This window comes from Chinchilla lanigera, unplaced genomic scaffold (genome assembly GCF_000276665.1).
Source record: "Chinchilla lanigera isolate Chin_1 unplaced genomic scaffold, ChiLan1.0 scaffold00045, whole genome shotgun sequence".
Taxonomy (NCBI): domain Eukaryota; kingdom Metazoa; phylum Chordata; class Mammalia; order Rodentia; family Chinchillidae; genus Chinchilla; species Chinchilla lanigera.
This window is the reverse complement of record NW_004955446.1, coordinates 3446941-3467581: the sequence shown is the minus strand read 5'-3', so window position 1 is coordinate 3467581 and position 20641 is coordinate 3446941. Positions and strand designations below refer to the sequence as shown.

At 35.5% G+C, this 20641-nt stretch overlaps 1 protein-coding gene across 2 annotated transcripts in view; it reads left to right on the top strand.

The window, feature by feature from the left end:
• The first annotated feature begins 42 nt into the window (after window positions 1-42).
• Trappc13 (trafficking protein particle complex 13) overlaps window positions 43-20641 on the top strand; it is a 33865-nt gene continuing 13266 nt past the window's right edge. Inside the window, exons 1-7 of one of the 2 annotated variants that reach the window (XM_013518409.1) lie at window positions 43-412; window positions 10598-10666; window positions 11463-11562; window positions 12246-12330; window positions 16163-16290; window positions 18441-18513; window positions 19645-19689. In XM_013518409.1, the coding sequence (XP_013373863.1) occupies window positions 367-412; window positions 10598-10666; window positions 11463-11562; window positions 12246-12330; window positions 16163-16290; window positions 18441-18513; window positions 19645-19689 (546 nt within the window). In that variant the 5' untranslated portion in view covers window positions 43-366. The remainder of the gene's footprint in view (window positions 413-10597; window positions 10667-11462; window positions 11563-12245; window positions 12331-16162; window positions 16291-18440; window positions 18514-19644; window positions 19690-20641) is intronic. The other variant, XM_013518410.1, reaches the window with a different exon arrangement.

Genomic DNA, 20641 nt, shown 5'->3' with positions numbered 1-20641 from the left:
CTACATCTCCCTGCATGCAATGCGATTTTTGTGTAAATTTAAAATCCCGGCATGCCACTTCCTGTTTTGGTGGATTTTTTTTTTTTTTTTTTTTTAATTTTGGGAGGCCTGAAGAGTGACTTCTTGAAATCTTTATGTGTGATTGGAGATGGGCAGGCATAGGCATAGGTCTGTATGCGAGAAGAGATGGCTTTGGTGAAAAGAAGCTGTTGGGCGTGTAAAAAGAGAATTTAAGGTACCGCCAGCAGAAAGAAATTGGGAGTGCGTTTGACCCCGGTTCTTCCCAGACGCGCACTGTCGTTTCCTTCCGGGCCGGCTTGAACCTCTCCAGCCCCCGTAGGCAGCAGATCTCAAGTGCCAGTCAAAATGGAAGTGAATCCCCCCAAACAGGAGCACCTTCTGGCACTGAAAGGTAAGCTTTTGTGAACTTACTTTCCCTTTTTCTGCTCGCTTCCTTCCCTCACCGTTTCTCGAAGTTTTTGCAGCCGAGACTTGTCCCCAAGCATGTAGGCGTGGTCGTTCTTAAACACTGTCAGCAGTCGCCCTCGTTGCTCTGTGCTTTGGCACAGAACCCGAGGAAGCGATTTCACACTTCTGGTTTATAGGGTTAAAAACCTACTAGAATGAAATAGATGCCTAATAAGTCACTCTGATTTGTGCTGCTGCAATCGCCAGGTTTTAGCTACCTAGCCAGACGTCCCGGCCCTGCCTAGGAGATCTCCGATGTGGAATAAATTACAGCGAATTTAAAGTGCTTTTTCCTTCTCTCTTGCTGTTGACGTGGCACGGACGAAACTGCCAGGCTTCAATTTTATCTGTAATGTTAGTATTCCAAGGATTTAGCACTACATGGTACTACATATAGCATGTAACAGGCTTGTTTAAAAAAATTGCAGTTTATTTCAAAGCACTGTGCATGTAGGAAATACTGTATGTCCAAAATCTCTTGCCAGCTTTCATTTTCTGTACACTGCAATTTTGAGTGAATTTAATTGCCTACGAAAACCTGCAAGACAGATTTTCCTGAAACCTTTCGTTTGAATTTTAAATTTTATATCACGTCCTCCACAACAAATGCACTTTTGAGTTCCTCGGTGCTCTAGTATGTGGTTAATAATACCTTCTTGGACTGAGCTGAGGAAATGCGCTGTTTCTCTCAGATTTTCTCCCCTCCCCCTTGCCCCGTCTGTGTGTGTGTGTGTGTGTGTGTGTGTGTGTGTGTGTGTGTGTGTCTAACTGAATTACGCTTCCTTGTGGCACTCATTTAAAGAAAATCCTCATTTCTTCTCCAGCTTCTGTGATGTAAGCATTAAACATTACAGAATTCACCGGTTGCATTTGTTCTTGTTCGATTGTTTTGTGTGTTCTCTTGTTTTTTTGAGACAGGGTCTCACTATGTAGTCCAGGCTGACATTGAACTCCAGTGATCTTCCTGCCTAATCCTGAGTGCTGGGATTACAGACATGAATCACCATTCTTGTTTTAATTGACCTATTCTTTATCTCAATTTCAGATGAAGTATGTGGACTAGTATTACTTATATCTCAGGGTTTAAGCAATTTTTCTAGGGATCACAAAGCTAGTAAGTGGTGGAGGCAATGCTTCAGAACAAGGCCTGCCTCCATTTTTCCAAAATGGTCTGTCGCCTCATGAATGAAGCAGCATTTTCAGAGATCATTGTCTTACTGACTACTTTGATGGGAATTTGGAACAATTCTATTGGTTGCTAGTTGTCATTTTATACAAATTACACATGTTAAACAATTAAATTCTAGTGATATGGAGACTAGTTGCCATCTGGAATTTTTAGTTTTTTGTTATTCTTCATTTGCAAAAACAAGACATAGTGAAAATAGAAACTTTATTCAAGCAGACTAAAAGGAGAAATGCTTTCAGTTTCATTGATCGTTTGAGTTTTATTAAGTCTCTGCTGGTATTCTCCCCTTGTCCTATTTAATCAAGAATTTTACAAGTTTTAACGATGTGGGATACCAAATATATCAATTCCATGGTTAAATTTACTTTCTTAATATCTAAAATGTTAAGATACTATCTTGTTACTCTTTTCTTTTTTTTTTTTTTTTTTTTTTTTTCCAGTACAGGGAATTGAACTCATGACCTTGTGCTTGCCAGGCAGGCGCTGTGCCACTGAGCTAAATCCCCAGCCCCTATCTTGTTACTCTTGAAAAGAGAAAATTTTATTTAAAAAGAGTTCTCACAACTTCACTTTTACCACTGAAAATGAGATACAATCATTTTCTTTTTTTTTTGTCTCAAATGTAACACCTCGTAAGTTCAGCCTATGAAAGAATTGTCAGTGCCCTGTCTTACAGTGAAGGCTAAGAAATGGGGAAGCAAAACAAGAAATGCTTTATTAATTCTTGAAAGAATATTATCACATAGTTAGACCATATTAAGAATTATGGATGTTAAGGCTCCCAGTCATGTACAAATTTGGTACATGACAAATACGTGACAGGAGTCCCAACTCAAGGTCATCCTAGCAATAGCGTATCCTCATTAAGTAGTTATCGAATGACTTTTGAGGGAAGAACTCAACCTCCTTTTTTTTTTCTATAGTAGTTAGGATATGAAAGAGTACTTTATGCCTTTTGTAGCTTTGGGCCTAGTTAGGAAGCCTAATTTGCAGGTCCTGGAAGGCTCCTTTCTTATACCTGAGTTGTACAAGAACGTACTGTCAACGGCTCCATTCAGAGCAACTTGAGAACTGCTGTTTTCTAAGAGAAAGATAAGGGTAGACTTCTTGCTCTTCTTCTAGATTGGAATTCAGGAGCTATGGTAATTGGGTCTCAGTACTGCTTAACATTATACCTAGAAGACTTTGTCATAAAATCAGCTGCTGACCTAGTTAAAATGCAAGGTTAAACCATATTCATGTTATTTTTGTTTACCACTGAAAATGAGATACAATCATTTTCTTTTTTTTTTGAGACAGTTTCTTGCTGTGCAAAGCAGGCTGGCCTTGAACTTGCTTATGTAACTAGCTCAGGGTGGCCTTGAATTCATGGTGATCCTTCTGCCTCAGCCTTCCAACTGCTGAGATTACAGGTGGGCACCACCATGCCTGGCTAATCATTAAGTATTGTAATATATATATATAATATAATATTTGTTACATATATATATATATTTGGTAGATTTCATAGCATTTTGAAATATAAAATATTTAATTTTCTCCCAGGTAAATTAAAAATTACTAATGTCACTGAGATCAGTTCAGATGTCTTAAAGTTCTAAATATTACATTATATGAATCCAGTATTTTATGAATCACTAATTTATTCTTTGTTTTAGGATTATTACCAGTGTATTAATGTTAGTACCTCCAAGTCCTTTATATATAGTTGAGTCAAACATGTTTACTACTGATTTTAGGCTGGAATGATTTTAATAGGTATGTAATTCAGTCCCTTATTTTGATGAGAAAGGATTTTCAAGTTTGTGGATTACATTCACCTTTACCATTTGCATTTTGTTAAAATATCATATTGGGATTGGTTTTGGTTTTTCCCCTTCTCTCTGCCTATTTGTATGCAGGCTATCCCTACCATATCTTATTCTTTGCAATACTTCCACTTTAGGTCCTGTTTCCTCTGATTTGACAAGACAGACAATCTTGTAATAATAAGTTACATTCTAGCTCTGAAGACTTCAGCTAATAAGTTTTCTCGTCATTACGAGTAACTGGATTACTGCAGAATGACTACAGAAGTAATATTACATTATCGACCATATGAGAGTGATCCCACACAACTACCAAAAATCGCAGAAAAAGCAATTCAAGATTTTCCTACTCGTCCACCATCAAGATTTATTCCGTGGTTTCCAAATGATGGGTCCAAACTTCCAGTCAAACCTAAGAGATCACCACCCATAATTTCTGAATCGGTAGCTGAAGATATGAAACAGTATTTAACTATTTCAGACAGTAGTGTTAAATCACAGAGCTATGATTCCACAGTAGATCTCTTGGAGTTTCAACCTAGTTTGGAAAAGCAGCACTTAATCCAGTCACACACCCGGAATGAACAGATGGCCTCTGGAAATCTGGATAAAAAATTAGAAAAAGGAAAACAGCACAACAGGAGGTCTTGGAGTGTTTCACTTGTCAGCACTAACTGTATTGAAAATATTTCTCCTTTGTCTAAAAACTTGCAAGATAGTTTAAAGGCACTAAATTTGCACTCACTTTATAGAGCACGATGGACAATAGAAGACAGTGTTTGTAACAACCAAACTTTGGAAGACATCTGGGCACAGCTTAATCAAATTATCAAACACAATGAACTTCCATCTTGTAATGCTACGATTCAGAGACATGTAGGCCAAATATGGGTGTTTTGTGATGTTATGTACTGTGAATATGTGGGAAACATTCTTAAAGGAAAATTAGCACTTACTGGAAAAATTAATTTATTTGTGCATAAATATGGTGTTATTTTTAGTATGTGATGAATTCTGATTGTCAAAATTAATGGAATAAATGTCTTATAAAAGCCCATAGGCATGTATTTCTTTAACAAATTGAAATGCTTACCTTGGGCTAGGTGCTAGGATGTAGTAAGGAAGACAAACGGGGACCCTTCCCTCACAAAGTTATCTTGAATCACTGTTAGTCAAACAAATTTCTTTTAAAAAAAACAGTAAAACTGTACCAATTAAAAAGGCAGCCATGTTTGCTGTACAGTACAGTGTCTAGCATGACAAGAGCTCAGGAATGTATGGTAAATATGACCTTTAGAGGAATTATTTGTAGACTGAGCTAATAATGTTTGAAACACAAGAAGTCAGCCAATTTTTACTTAAGAGATAATCTTTTCTTAACAGGTTTTACTGTATCAATATATTGTTTTGTTCTTAATTACCTTTGTACTACATCAGATGAGACTCTTGTGTAGAAAATAATCGTGCATAAACACTTCCAAAAATCAACTGAAAAAGCTCTGGGGAATAGGGAATGTTTTCAGGACAACTTCTTCAGTAAGTCCTTCCTCTTTTATTTCATTAATCTCACTCCAATCGTGACAACAACAGAGACTTCAAGAAGTTATTCAGTATTGCTTGTGAGGTTGGATGTAAAAGGTTAATATTATGCAATCTTAAACTATGCATTTGATTTTTAATTTTCAGGATATCCAAGGTAACAAATCAGTCTTACCAGTCATAACATTGATTTTTTTTTTTAATATTACAATTACTAGTTTGATACAGAGAAGCAAAAATGTAAGGTACATTCAGAAATCATGGGATTCTTCTGAATAGTTTTTACATCCAAGAATCACACATTTAAAAAAGCATCTTTGAGCTAGGCAAGGTGGCAAATGCCAATAATCCTAGCACTCTGGAAGGCTGCGCTTGAGGATTGCAAGTTGGAACCCAACACGGGCAACTTCACTGGGCAAGACACTGTCTCAAAATAAAATCAAAAAGAAGTGTGAATGGGCTCAGTGCAGAGGCCCTGGATTCTGTCCCCAGTACCCTAAAAAGTGTGTTTGTTGTAAGTGAACATTTTAGATTTTCTTTACTCTAGATAAATTGTTTTCCATCCCTCTGAGAAACAATAAAATTCAAAACTGGGAAATTAAGGAATGAATTTTAGTTCAAACAGTGCAAGGATCTTTAAAAAAGATTAATTTCTTATCTACCTTAAATAATCAAGGCCTAAGAACTTAAAACCCACTATTATTTCTTTAGAGTATTTTTAGCATATTTAGAACCTCATAACTAGTGACTCTAGCACTAAAAGTAGCAGGACCCAGTAATTTTTTGTTTGTTTGTTTGTTTCACGGAGTCATACACATATTGCAGAAACAATCACAAGTATAGAAAGGTAAGCCTGTGAGGACATTTGGTAAAATACCATAAGTATTTAGGAAAGTAGCAGTCGTATCATAATTTTATTTTTTCATCATAAGTCATCTACCTTTTAGTGAGATAAAGTCAAATTCAAAGGGAATAGACAAAGTACAGAGGAGTGGAATAACTTCATTTGCCAACTTAGCAAATAATGGTAAATTTTTTTTGAAATTTCCAAGGTGAGTTCCTGCCTAGTGGTTCAGTTTAACTTAATCTATACAAAATGCAAAAGAGTCCTGCAGCATTCAAAAACTTGAATGCCTCCAGGGATAAACAGGTAAGGTTTGTAGAACGTGTACAGACTCTGAAGAAGATTCCACCTAAGTTTTTTTTAATATTCTGGTCAGCCAAAATATATGCAAATTGTACTTGGCCTACTTTGCTGCTTTTTGACCTCTGAAGACCTATTTTGTCTTATTTTACTGATGGTCTACAAAAAAGTTTTTTAATATGATTTTGGATAAAATATTAAATATTTGACTCTACTAAAGATCACCTTTTTACTCAATTTACGATGCCAAAATGTATACTTTGTTTAATTAAGAACCCACTTTAACTTTCAAGACAATATAAAGTTATTCCATACCTACTTCTTTGGGTTTTTTAAACCTTGCTTTTATTGATACAGCATTTGTTTTTTTCCAACTAACATTTTGTTTGATTTCTGAGGTCCATTAACTTATAAGACAGGAAATACTGAGTTTTAAATCTGTATTTGATATTGGCATATTTTGGGTTATTCTCTATAGAACTGTAATGAAACCCTAACTGATTTAGAAGTTCATGTATTAGTTTATGTCACTTACTCAAATTCCTTAGGTTATAAAGTCTGTAATAGGTCTGGGGATGTAGCTCAGTGGTAGACCACTTGCCTAGCATGCACAAAGCCCTGGGTTTAATCCCCAGCCGTGCAAAAAAAAAAAAAAAAAAAAAATCTATAATATGATAAAATGTTTTTATAGTAATTCTTTTGAATCCACAAGGTGCTAGTTCCTATCAAGTGTTTCAGAAGAAAAGTGGTTCTTTAAATACCAATTTGAGTTTTGCTTTGTGTTTTGGAGACAAGGTCTCACTATGTAGCTCAGTGATCCTCCTGCTTCAGCCTCCTAGATGCTGGGATTACAGGCATGTGCCACCACATCCAGCTTGAGTTTTTTTTGTTTTGGGGGTTAATTTTGAGACAGATTTTCACTATGTAGTTTAGCCTGGTCTTGAACTCAGTATGTAGCCCAGGCTGACCTTGAACTCATGGCAGTCCTGCATCAGTCTCCCAAATGTGGAACTACAGGGATGTACCAGTGAAATCTTTTCTTTTTTCTTTTTTGTTTTTTAAGAGACAGGGTCTTGCTCTGTAGTTGAGGCTGGCCTTAAACTCACTGTGTAGCCTAGGCTGGCCTCAAACTCCAGGAAGTTCTCCTGCCTCAGTCTCCTGAGTGCTGGGATTACAGGCATGTGCCATCACACCCAGCCAATCTTTTCATTTTTAATGGAGGGTTGCTCCCCACCTAACTCCCACTATCTCATCCCATAATAAATCATATGAAAAAGGGGTAACTAGGACTTGGGATATAACTCAGCAGTGCAGTCCCTGCCTGGCAAGTGCAAGGTCCTGAGTTTGATTTCCAGTACCCCAAAAAAAGAATAAGGGAAAATTAAACTTTACAATAATTTTTCTACACAACAGAAAGTCAAGCCTATATATATTTGAGTACTCAAGCACATTTTAAAAAGTTTTTCAGAATTCTCTTGAGAGTGTATTTTTTTGTTAAGATTTGATTTCTCCTGAAATTAGAAAAAATGAGGAAAACCCAGCAAATAACAATTGGTATTAAAACTGAGCTGAGAATCTTTGATATTTAAATTCAGAGAAACTGCCTCCTGTATAACTTTCAGGCAACCTGTTTAGCTTCAGATTCTGCTTAATATTTTTAACTGGTTTCCTAGTTGAAAGTAAGACAAAGTTGGAAACTGCACTAACAAATGTACCCATAGATCTCTATTTGCTTAATACTGTGTTTTTGTAAAAAGTCCTACTTTGAATTCTATGGGATATTTCTGATAAGGCGTGACATCCAGATTTATGATCCCAGGCTTATAATTAATAATTACTATATTTCAGAGAATAATTTTTAAATAGTCGTTCAGCTGAGTGAAGATCTAGGGTCTGCCATTTATCTGCTGTATAATCTTTCTTGTGCAAATTACCCCCACCAGGCATTCTCTGGGCTCTGTACAGTGGGAATAATTACACCAGTCTTGCAGAGCATAATGAGAATTAAATGCATTAATACTTTTAAAGCATTTAGCATAATGCCTGGTGCTAGTAAATACTCAGTAAATGCTTGCTATAGAATGTGAATTCACAAGTTCATGTAACTGGTTGGGTTTTGTTTTTTGGTACTGGGAATCGAACTCAGGACCTTAAGCTTGCCAGCCAGGCGCTGTGCCGCTGAGCCATATCCCTTGCCACTATAACTAGTTGTTTAATGGTTTCAGTTCATGAAAACTATGCATTCAAGATAATGCCAGTTTCTTGGGAAGATGCTGATGCTTTCTCATTCATCAAAGAACTCATAGAGTATACTGTGTGCCAGAACATGTGTCAAACAAAGGCTGCACTGGGCGTGGTGACACATACCTGTAATCCCAGCATTTGGGAAGTTTAGGCCAGAGGATCGCCACAAATTCAAGGCCAGTCTGAACTACATAGTAAGACTCTTATCTATAAAAAAAAAAATGGAGGCTGCAAAATTGAATGTGATGCCTAGACCTTATGGAGTTTGCAGAGGAGTGTTATAATAAATATAGTTCATGATAAATGCAAGATTCTTTCAAAGAAACAGTGTGATCTTTTATTTCAGAAAATGGTTGTCTTAGTTACTTTTCTCATTGCTGAAACAAAATACCTGCCACTCAAAGTTAAAGGAGAAATGTTTTATTTGGCTCACTTGTTTATAGAGGTTTCTGACCATAGTTGCCTGGCTATAAGGCCGGGAGAGCAGCATGGCAGGCAGAGGGGCATCACAGAGGAGAAACATGGCAAACAGAAGGCAGCAAGCAGCTAAGTAATGAGGCAGCAAGTGACCAGAGCAGCCCTCTATCTGTTCTTTATATTCTATCCAGACTACCTGTCCTTAGCACTCACACCCAGGTAGGCTTTCCTGTTATCCGTAACCAGCACTGTTTCAAAGCATTCAGTGGACTAATTCAGTAATCACACATCCTTAAACCTAGCATCACACACACTAGATCCAGCCACCTCTGCAAACCCCCACTTATGACAACAAGAGACTTTGGGAGGGGTACCTAGACACAAAGCATAACACAGGTGCTATTTAAGATGAGACCGAGGTGAAAAACACATGAAATTTGATATGCTCTTCCTAATTACAAGTTGTGGTACACTTTTTCATGTGCTAGTAAATAGCATTTATATTGTGAATTAACCATTTAGGACTATTTTAAACTTCTTGGTTTTGCTTTGAATGAATATTTCTAATAAAGTATAAAGATAATAACCTCTGTGTTTTATTTTCTGAAAAAGTTTTAATTTTACATTTGTCTTTATTTAGTTGTGTTCAAATAGTGGTCTTTAGAAATAGTCAAAAAAATTCATTAAAAAATTGGAATGTCCTACCCACACTAGATTTAATAAACAATTCAATTCTTTCCTCTTTTTCTCATGCTTTAATATTTGTTTATTTTACTATTTGAGCATGTACAGCTTTCTGATATTGAAATAAATTAGTAAATTTAAAATCTTAGTTTTGGCTGAAATTATGTAAGCCTATGTATTAGCTCATATTACCATACTTATACAGAATTAATATTAAAGGGAAACCTTTTGAGTTTCCAATGATTATGATTAAGAAAGCTCAAAAAATCTTGGCATAAACTTGTTTCATAATTAAAATGGTATGTCTGAACTTGTTTTCCTGATAACAGGCTGATTCAGGTTAATAGTTTATTGATAGTTTACAATGAAGTCACTCCACATAAATAAAAGATAAATATTAGGACAGGGAAATGTGTCTATATATATTTTCCCCCAAAACAGAAGGAGATCAGGAGCTGGAGGGAAAGGGGAAGGGAATGAAAAAAGAATTAATATGTGTCATGTATATGTACCAGCTTCCCATGATGAATGTGGTCATTATGTGCTGCAAACATGTACTAATAAAAATTAAAATTTGAAAAGAATAAACCTTGTGTTCCTAATATACCTTAAGCTTAACATTTTTTTCCAGTTTTTATATAATGTATTACATTTGTAGTTAGTTTTGATAGTTGTAAAAAAAGGAAAATTATTCTCTTTTGGTTATACATTTTTATTGCATAACAACTTTTCTTCCTTTCTTTCTTTCTTTTCTTTTGTTGGTACTGGGGGTTAAACCCAGGGATTCTTGCATCCTAGGCAAGTCTACCACTGTACTACATTCCCAGACTTCCTCCCACTGCTTTCTAAATGTTGAGATAGTCTTATTAAGTTCCCTCAAACTCTGTATCTGTCCAACTCAGTTTCCTGAGTAGTCAGGATTATAGCCTGCTCCATGTCATCCAACACATAATTAACATTTTAAATAGGTGATAATATTACCAACTATGTAATATTTAGATATTTAATACTAGTATGAAATTGATGAATGCTATACACTGAACCCAAAAATATTAGCCCAAAACAATATTAATGGTTTTTGTTGTTTATTTTCTCAATTCTTAGTGATGCGGTTGACTAAGCCTACTTTATTCACCAATATTCCAGTAACATGTGAGGAGAAAGATTTACCTGGTATGTATGGCGTGTGCTTACTGTGTTTGCATCAAGGGAAGAGTTGAAACCTGAACTACCTACATTTTCTTGCAGTAAACTTAGCCTTCTCAATCTTATGCTAACACTTTGTTGACTTCTTTGTTGTGTTTTTTGTACCATCTAAGTAATTGGCCTCACTATAATCCGTAAGTCAAGATACTGTTGATGTCCTATGGTAACAAGAGCCTTTGGTTTTAAGTAAAAAGATACATCATATTCATAACACTATTGAAATATTGCCTTTACCCTTAAATGTTTCATCACTGTAAATATAGCATTATCTTTACTTAGAATTGTTTGTTTTTTAATCAATCTTGCTATATAGTTCAACCCAGCCTTGAACTCACTGCATAGCCTGGGATGGCCTTAAACCCATGGTGATATTCCTGCCTCAGCTTCCCAAGTAGTGTGATTGCAGGCATGTGCCACCATGCCCTACTTTTGCTTAGAATTATTGGTGCTTTATATAGTATATTGTATATCTCATGACCTGCATTTTTCTTTGTTTCTGAAGTGTTCATTCTGTGAGATCACAATTTTTGATAGACTCTCTTCATAGTAAAGATTAATACGACATTATACATTATAAAAATATACTGACATCTCTTCCAGCTATGTCTTTTGGGAGGTGCTGGGGATCAAATTCAGACCCTTGAACAAGCTAGACAAGAGCTGTACCACTGAGCTATACCCATAGCCCCTCAACTATATTTTTATGTAAGGAAGATTATTTAAAAGGTAGATGTTACAATTTTATGTTTTTCTCTTCCTACAGGAGATCTCTTTAACCAGCTAATGAGAGATGATCCTTCAACAGTAAATGGTGCAGAAATTTTAATGTTGGGAGAAATGTTAACACTACCACAAAATTTTGGGTAAGAAGAATATTATAATGTAAGATACACAACAGTATATTAAAGCCACTACAAATCATGTTTTCAAAAAATAATTCCCAACAGATTTGTCAGCTAACTAAGGAACTCTAGATTTTTTAAATTTTATTTCTTTTCTTGTTCTTAGCTGTTTGCTTATTCTGGATTATTGTTGAGGTAGAAACTGCAGGTTCCACTCTTTTTGCAATTGAAGAAATTCGAGACAGAGAAGAACATTTCAGGTTTTTTTTTTAAGACTTTAAAATAAGTTCATGGATTAGTGTCTTGAAAACTTGAAAATTATTCATGTATTGAGTGTAAAACAATATAGATTAAAGCCACTGGTCATTTTATTAGAATAACTTAGTAAGTAAAACAAATTGGTAAAAATTACTACAAGATGAATTAGCCTGGATCTCTTTACATTCAAAGCATAAGTTATTTTAAAATGGAGAATTGATTCTAGCCTATCCAGCTATACATGTGAAATGCAGTTTTACTTTGAAATTGACTAGGTAAATAAATGAGCAGCCTCCTATAAATAAAGGGATGCTAAAGCAGCGTTTCACCTGATTTCTATCCTTTAGTAAAGTTTCTCCATTTGAAGTTACTAAGTAGTGCTCACACACTATATTTGTGGTAAACCCTGGCTGAATTTCTGCTTACAATTTTACTTTATTTCACAGGAATATATTTTTGGGAGAGACCTTTTCCAGTTATATCAGCGTTCATAATGATAGTAATCAAGTTGTAAAAGATATACTGGTAAAAGTGAGTAATATTTTTGTTCAGAATGCATTTTATTTTGTATAAAGCTCATTAAAGTGTTTTTTTGTTTTGTTTTGATTTTTTTTTTTTTTTAGGCATAGTACTGGTGGAAATTAAACCCATGGCCTCAAGCATGCTTGGCAAATGATCTACCACTGAACTTCAGTCCTACCCCTTTTTATTTTATTTTGAGAGGGATCTCAGTAAGGGCCCAGGCTGCCCACTAAATTTTGTTCCCCCCGCTTCAACTTCCTAACAGCTGGGATTACTCATGTTTGCCACCACCACTCCTGGCTAAAAATGCATGGTTGATGCTGGAATTTTTCATTGTTACAAATCAAAGTTTATGATAGCTTGGATGAAGAAATGACTGTCAGAAGTAAATAGTTCTTGTTAATATATGTGCCATAATATATTAATATTACCGTAATACTTGAAAGAGGAAGAAAGGGGCTGGGAATTTAGCTCAGTGGCACAGTGCCTCCCTGGCAAGTGCAAGGTCGTGAGTTCGATTCCTGGTACCGGAAAGAAACCAAAAAAGAAAGAGGAAGAAAGATCAGTGGGGATTGTTACCAGTCTGAAGGCTTATTGGAGAGGAGAAAAAGCAAGAGAAACTTCAAGGAATGTTAGGATATAAAGAAAAAGTTGAGGACATAGTAATCAGGCAGAGGCATAGGGATATATTGGGTTCTTGTCGCTGTAACAAAACTCATTTGATGAGAGTAGATAAGGTTATTAATAAGTTTGATGTGCTTGGTTTCATTGCTGTCACATTATTTTATACTAAGGTTTTAAAGTATATTATGTTGTGTTTGCTGTGGTTTGCCGGGGGCCTTTTTTTTTTTTTTAATTGAGACAGGATCCTGCTACGTAGTCCAGGCTGGCCTGGAACTCACAGCGATCTTCCACCCTCAGCCTCCCCGAGTGCTTGGATTACAGGCATGCACCACTATGCCAGGGTTTGCCGTGTTTTTAATTTTGTGTTTTTATTGCTGATTTAGTTTTTAAATGTCCTTTGGTATTTAGGGAATTTATGTTTGTTTTTTTTCTAGTTTTTACCTTTGTATTTATTTTTTTCTTCTCTTTTGGTACTTGGGATTGAACTCAGGTTCTTCACACTGAGCTAACACCCACCCCTTTTGTTTTACTTTTTTGGGACAAGTTCTTGCTAAGTCACCCCATTACTCACGATCCTCCTGCCTCAACCTCCCAGCACTGGCCTTTGTATATACCCACCCCCAATATTTCTTGCTTTTATAATGCAAAAATACCTGCCTTCCCACTTACTTGTTTTCTGACTTACCTTTTACTAGAGGGCATTTAGTGTTTAATTATATCCTTTCACTCTCACCTGCTGGTTGCACTACTTTCCTCTTTCCCTGCCCCATTTTCTGCATTTTTTATTTGGATCTTTGTTAGATTAAGTAGACTTCTTATTTATACAGCCCATACCTGTTATTTGAAGTTTGTATGTTTGCTGCCTTCTAGGGACAGTAACATAATGTTTTGTACAGTTTTATTTTTTTCTTTTTCTATGTTTATATTCCTGAGGGTATTTTGGAAGACTCACAGTTATATTTTAGGTACCCAGAATTCTGCCATCAAAACTTTTATTTTTTATAGTTCCTCAAACTTTGAACTTGTGGAAATAGATTGTGATATGGAGTTTTCATTCCTTTACTGTCACCTTCATAAAAAGAAAAATCTCAGTTGGACATGTAAAGCACTCCTGTAATCCCAGCGTGTGAGAAGGTGAGGCAGGAGGATCACAAGTTGAAGAGTAACTTGGCTAATTTAGCGAGACCTTGTCTCAAAATAAAACAGAAAACAAAAGGGCTGTGTAGGTAGCTCCATATGAAATGAAGGACCTGGGTTCACTTCTGCCTACCTCCACCCACAAAAACAGTCTCAAAAATAAGTCTGAAAACGTGAGCGTGCTACCAAATGAAATGGATTCCATTAAGAAAATGCTGTAATTAGCATACTATGAGCTTTAAACAATAGTAATTCTAATGGGCTGTACCAGTGCTTCACTACCTTTTGTAGGCATCAAAATCATCTGGTTTGGTAAAACCCCTTGGGCTCCACTGCAGTTTCTGAACCATTTGATCTGGCACAGTGCCCAGCACTTTACATTTCTTACATATTCCCAGGTGACACTGACTCTGTTGGCCAGAGACCCATATTTGGAGAACCACTGGTCTAAACTAATCATTCACACATGCATTCAACAAACACCTATGCCAGGCATGATTTTATATACTGTTGTTATAGCATGCATTCTCTGTTGTCTTGCAACTTAGTCTAGAGGTTTTATTTTTTTCTCTTCTCATGAATATGAACCCCCCCCCGCCCGCTTTTAAGTATATCAAGCACTCCATGGCTTCCTAAAGACATCTTGAGCCTTCACAATTGTGTTTTCCTAGCTGTATTGATCTTACTTGAAATAATTCCCCTCTTCTCTTTTCCTCTCTTCCTGTGTAAGTCTTACTCTTCCAAAATCAGCCTGCAGCAGGAAACCTACCATGCAATTTAAATTGCACTGCTCGTCCCAAGCCAGCCCATCACTACCACTTTATTCTGCCATTTTTCTCCCAAGACGTGTACTAGTTGCTAACATCCTGGGATATTCTTTGTATAGTATCAGTTGTCTTCCTCACCTCCTTTCCAGAGGATATAAACAGGGACAGGGATTTTGATCTGTTTTTTCACTGAGGTATCTGTAACTCCTAGAACAGGCTCTGGCATATGGCAGGTCATTTGGAAATAGATGTTCAATACAACATTATTTATAATAGCCAAAAAAGATAAATGCAAAAGCATTCAGCCATATATACATTGCATTGTAGTTAAGATTAATGTTAGAAGATGACAAAGGAGAACTTACTGGGAGGGAACGAGAGACCATTTTGACAGAAAAATGAGTGGATTGGCTATTTCCTTTCCTTTTCTACCCCTTCTTCTCTAGGAATAAATTAATTTGTCTCTGACATCTAGTACTGTTTTAGATGACTACTTATCTTTCAGTGTTATACACCTGTCAATCTCTGTTTTGGTAAAATTCACCTGCATATGTGTTTTAAAACTATATGTCCGTACTGACGCCTCAAATTCTAATCTAACACCAAAGGTTTCGTTTGCAACATTCCCCCTTTCCTTATTTTTTTGTCTGCTTCTAGTATATATATAGTTTCACAACCGTTATTCCAAACTTACATGAGAAAAGTTTTCAGTTAGCAATAATCGCACCTCGGATAAATCTCATTGGCTCCGATACTGCCACTGCGCAAAGCTCCAAACTTACATGAAAACAGAAACAACAGCTGAGCACAATGTCTATATACCATTCTTGTGTTTTGTCTGGATTTCTATTTTCTACAGTCAGGATTTTATTTTCTAAATTTACTTAGGTTAATTCATTCTTTCTTTCTCTTCCCTGTACTGTAGTTGTGTTTCTCATTTGTAATAGTTAGGATTATATATTAACTCTCTCTAGTCCTTTTTTTTTTTTTTGGTTTTTCTCCGGTACCGGGAACCGAACTCACAACCTTGCGCATGCCAGGCAGGTGCTTTTGCCGCTGAGCTAAATCCCCAGCCCCTCTAGTCCATTTTAAATTAGTCCTGATTATTTCTTTTTGGAGGGGGAGGCGTTGCGTACCATTGCTATAGGTCTAAGCATCAGAACTATACAGAAAGGTTTGCAAAGAAAGGTAATGCTCTCCTTTCATTCCTACCGCCTTGTTCTTATCCCCCTACCCCACTATTTTTTCCACCCATACCTGTCCGTGCCCTGTAATAACCAGTCCATTTGGGTCCCTTCCCTCTTTCTTTCAAGGCTGATCTTCAGACAAGTTCTCAGCGTTTAAATCTTTCAGCTTCCAACGCCGCAGTGACTGAACTTAAACCTGACTGTTGTATTGATGATGTCATACACCACGAAGTAAAGGAAATTGGGACACACATGTAAGGATTAATTTTACTACTTCTCAAAGACTGTCACTTATAATTTACTTGACATTTTTGTTGTCTATTCACTTCAAAAGGAATTTTATTTTCTGTTTGTATATATTTATCAGAAACAAACTTTAAACAAGATTTTATATAGGAAAAATGAATAAAACTTATCATTACTTAACTAGCTTAATTTTTGCATCTGCAATCTTATCTGAAAAATTAAAAGCCTTGCCAATGTTTAAAACTCAGCAGTCTGACTGAAAGTACATTGATTATTTTTTGAAATGCCAGCAACTGATGTTCCTAGCATTTGTTTTTAAATTGAAGATTTTTCAGTGTTATATTTAACTGTGTACTTACACTGCCTGGGAACTCAGAAATACAGAACCAAAGCTAGGGAAAGGTGTGGGAAAAAGTCTCAAATACAAAAATATATTTTGTATTTTGTATTCCTGGCCTGGTTATGTATTCGAATATGAATGCTGTATTTTTCTTTAATTCTGAAAGACAAATATATTACCACCTTTGCCTCATCTCTGCTTTCATCTTTTTCTTTGCTTCTCCTTTTTGTAACCATGAAAGCATGTAATATAGGTATTATATTAAGTATAAATAATAGGTAACTACTTGATCAATTAATTTTGATGCAGAGATCTGCTGTAGGTAGTTGTGATTGGTCTGAGCTTTGGAGTTAACATTCCTACAGTTCAGATTTCTGAGACATTCTTATTATATGATCTTGTAGAAGTCATTTATCTCTTCAGTGACTTCCCATTGTCTTTTGGAAATTCTGGGTTTGTGTATATGTTTCAAAGCTCTCCTTATAGTCTAATTCTTATAGCATTTTTTTCACACTTTCCTTTCTCTCAGCAGTCATATTGGACTTTTGTTACCTCCAAACTGTAGGGCTTGAAATGTGTTCTCATACAGAGGAATGCCCATGGCGTTTTGTATAATTTCCATTTACCTTTTTTTTTTGCCTATCTCCTGGACCAGCATGATTTCCTCAAAGAGGCTTTCCTAACCTTTGTATATAGTAACTACAACTTCCAGCTTATTTGTGTCTGTTGTTCTTCCAATTACTTAATGAGTGCTGCCTTCCCCATTAAATGTGAGGTTTATGAACTCTGCTATATTCCCAGGACCTAACAGAGAACAGTGGGCAGTATTTGTTGAAGTTGAATTTATTGACATGGTAATAATTTAGCATTTTTGCATCAGTCGGTATTTGAGAACATTACTTTTTCAGTGACTGAATCTTCCACATTTGCACAGTGTGCTTTATTTACCTAATTTTGGACATTTAGGTTATTTTCAGTTTTTCACTGCTATAAATAGTACAGTAATGAATACTTCAGTATTTCCTTATAATTACTTACAGTGATGTTCTATGGAAGCATATGAGTATTTTAAAGACTGTTTATCAAAAAAATTGTTTTCTAAATTCCATTCAACCACTAGCAGTGTAGAGTCAGTTTCTCTAAACCCTCACCAACCCCGATATCACTTACAAAGAATTCCTGCCAAATCTGTATAGATGGAAAAGTTCTATCTCATTATTTTAATGTGTTTCTTTGACTGTCCTTGAAGTTGAACTTTTTCACATCTTGGTCAGCCTGTTATGGGACTGTGATGCATATATGTATTGCTTCACTCATATTGTGAGACAGTGATGCTTTTGCTCATTAACTTATAGGAACCCTTTATATATTAACAGTCTAATTTTCTCATATTGTTACAAGTATTATATCTAAGTTTGTTTTCTGTTTTTAATTGGTTTAGTGTTTTATGTATGCAATTTAAGGTTTCTTACATGATATTTTTCAATGTATTTATGTTAAGTAGTCTATCCTGGAATTTCCTTAAAAATCTGTATATTTTTCTACCTTAGATGAACTCATTTAACATTTAACTATATGGCTGTTCCCACGCCAAAAATGCTATCTCATTTCACTAGTCAAAAGCTTGCTTGTTCATGTATTTATATCTCCATTTGCTGAAAGTTTTCTTTTTCTGCTTTAATCTCATTTGGCTAAAGTTTCACATCACTGATAAAAAATTTTCCCCACATTTGAAAGTGGAATTGAAGTTTTTGTACTTACTACTGAGAAATGATGTTGAAAATGATTGCAAATCATTAAGGTATCTTTCTCTTTCAGCTTGGTATGTGCCGTGAGTTATACAACTCAGGGTGGAGAAAAAATGTACTTTAGAAAATTCTTCAAATTTCAGGTACTGAATATGACAATGATTAATAGTTTTTAAAGTCCTTTTATTTTCTTGGAAGTATAGTTATTCCTGCCTATCTGTTGGGAAACCAAGCTTCAAATGAACGAAATATCTCATTACATGGGATTGTCATGTTACTAGTAATGCAATGTCAGAGTACATTTTTGGGGAGGTGTGGGTTTTTGAGACAGGGTCTTGCTACTGGATCATACTTCAGGCAGATCTTAAACTCACTATATAGCCCTAGCTGGCTTCCAATTCCAGACAGTCTTCCAGCCTCAGCCTCCCAAGTGCTGGGATTATAGGCATGCATCACCATATCCAACATATCAGGCTAAATTTAGTTAAATAATTAAAATTATCATCACCAGTGTAATATCTTTGAAATGAAATTAATTTTTACTGTAAGTTTTAAAATACCTCATTTTCATAAGGTATTTCATAAGGTACCTTATTTACATAACTTAACAAGTCTAAAGCCCAGACAAGAGGCTTGTAAGTAGTATTAAACTTCTAATGAAATACTTAAATGAAACATTATTTTCTTAGGGTGAGTAAATCAAGCTTTTTTTTTAAGAACTCGAGTCACTAGGACTTTAGGTACAATTTTGTATTAAGACATAATATTTAACATTCATTAAAAACCACTGGTTCAGTTCATATATGTATAGATGGGAATACAAGAATACCACATATAGCAACATACCTACAGATCTAGATATGAAGCTACATAGGTATTTTTTCATTATTCTATAAATGGGGGGAAAAGTCCTATCGATAGGAAAATAACTTTGCTGTTATTTTGCTTCATCAATCATACAAATACCTTTTAAAAGAAAATAAAATAATTGGTTGTCTTTTCAAAGTTTTTATGGTAAGATATGTTTAATGAAATGTTTTGAAGTAAACATCCATGTAACTGTCACCCAGTCCAGAAATGATGACAGCCTTTCCATAAAAAAATTCATTTAGGGTTTTTTTTTTTTTGCCCAAGAATATTGCATACCCATTTACACATCTTTCTAACAAATTGGAAAATGATTCTGACAGATTTAGGCCTGTAGTCTGAAACAAATCAACAACAATATAGTCAAATGATAGGAATTTCCTGATTAATTTGCTTTATCTATCCAGGTTCTCAAACCACTGGATGTGAAAACTAAATTTTATAATGCAGAGGTAAGTGTTGGGCACTGAATGGGATTTCAAATAAAACATTAATAATCTAAAAACATGAGGTATTGCATTTCTTTCCATATTGAAATAAATTGCTAATATGATTGTGAAGAAAGATGAGCATAAATTTTAATTAAAAGTAAATAAATTTCAGTAATTTCATTTTAATCTGCTGTCTTCAACCTATGTGTAATCAATATGTGTTGATTTCTATTCTTATTGGTAATGTTATAAGGCATTCACCCCTTTCATTAAGTGCCTTGCATTTAGTGGTGTTGTTATTGCTTAAAAACACAAATCTGTTGAATTTTTACAGTATTTTTATATATTACAGAAGTTGAAGTAGTAAATTGAGATTTAATATTCATGTGAGAAAACAATGACAAGTGAAGCTCAGTCCATTAATTTTTTTCCTGGGAAGTCAATGTGTCAGCCAGAGTTAGGTTGTTGAGTCTGGTAAATGTCTTGAAAATCTCCTTGTAAAAACCAGCGTTGGCAAAAATAGAGAAAAAGTCACTTTTAGAAAATAATACTGTGAGCCGGGCATGGTGGCACACGCCTGTAATCCCAGCACTCGGGAGGCTGAGGCAGGAGGATTGTTGAGAGTTTGAGGCCAGCCTGGGCTACAAAGTGAGCTCAAGGCCAGCCTGAACTGCATAGCGAGACCTTGTCTCAAAAATACCAAAAAAATAAAAAAATAAAAAAAATAATAATCTTCTATCTTAACAAAAAAGAGAAAGCAGACATAGAAGAAAGGATTTATTACTTGGATTTTTTTTCTCCAAGTCTATATTCTACAGCTACAGAAAAATAGATTTGGTTTTGTTTTATTATGGTTTTTTTTTTGGGTTTTTTTTTGGTTTTTTTTTTTTTTTGGTTTTTCTCCGGTACCGGGAACCGAAGTCACAACCTTGCGCTTGCCAGGCAGGCGCTTTTGCCGCTGAGCTAAATCCCC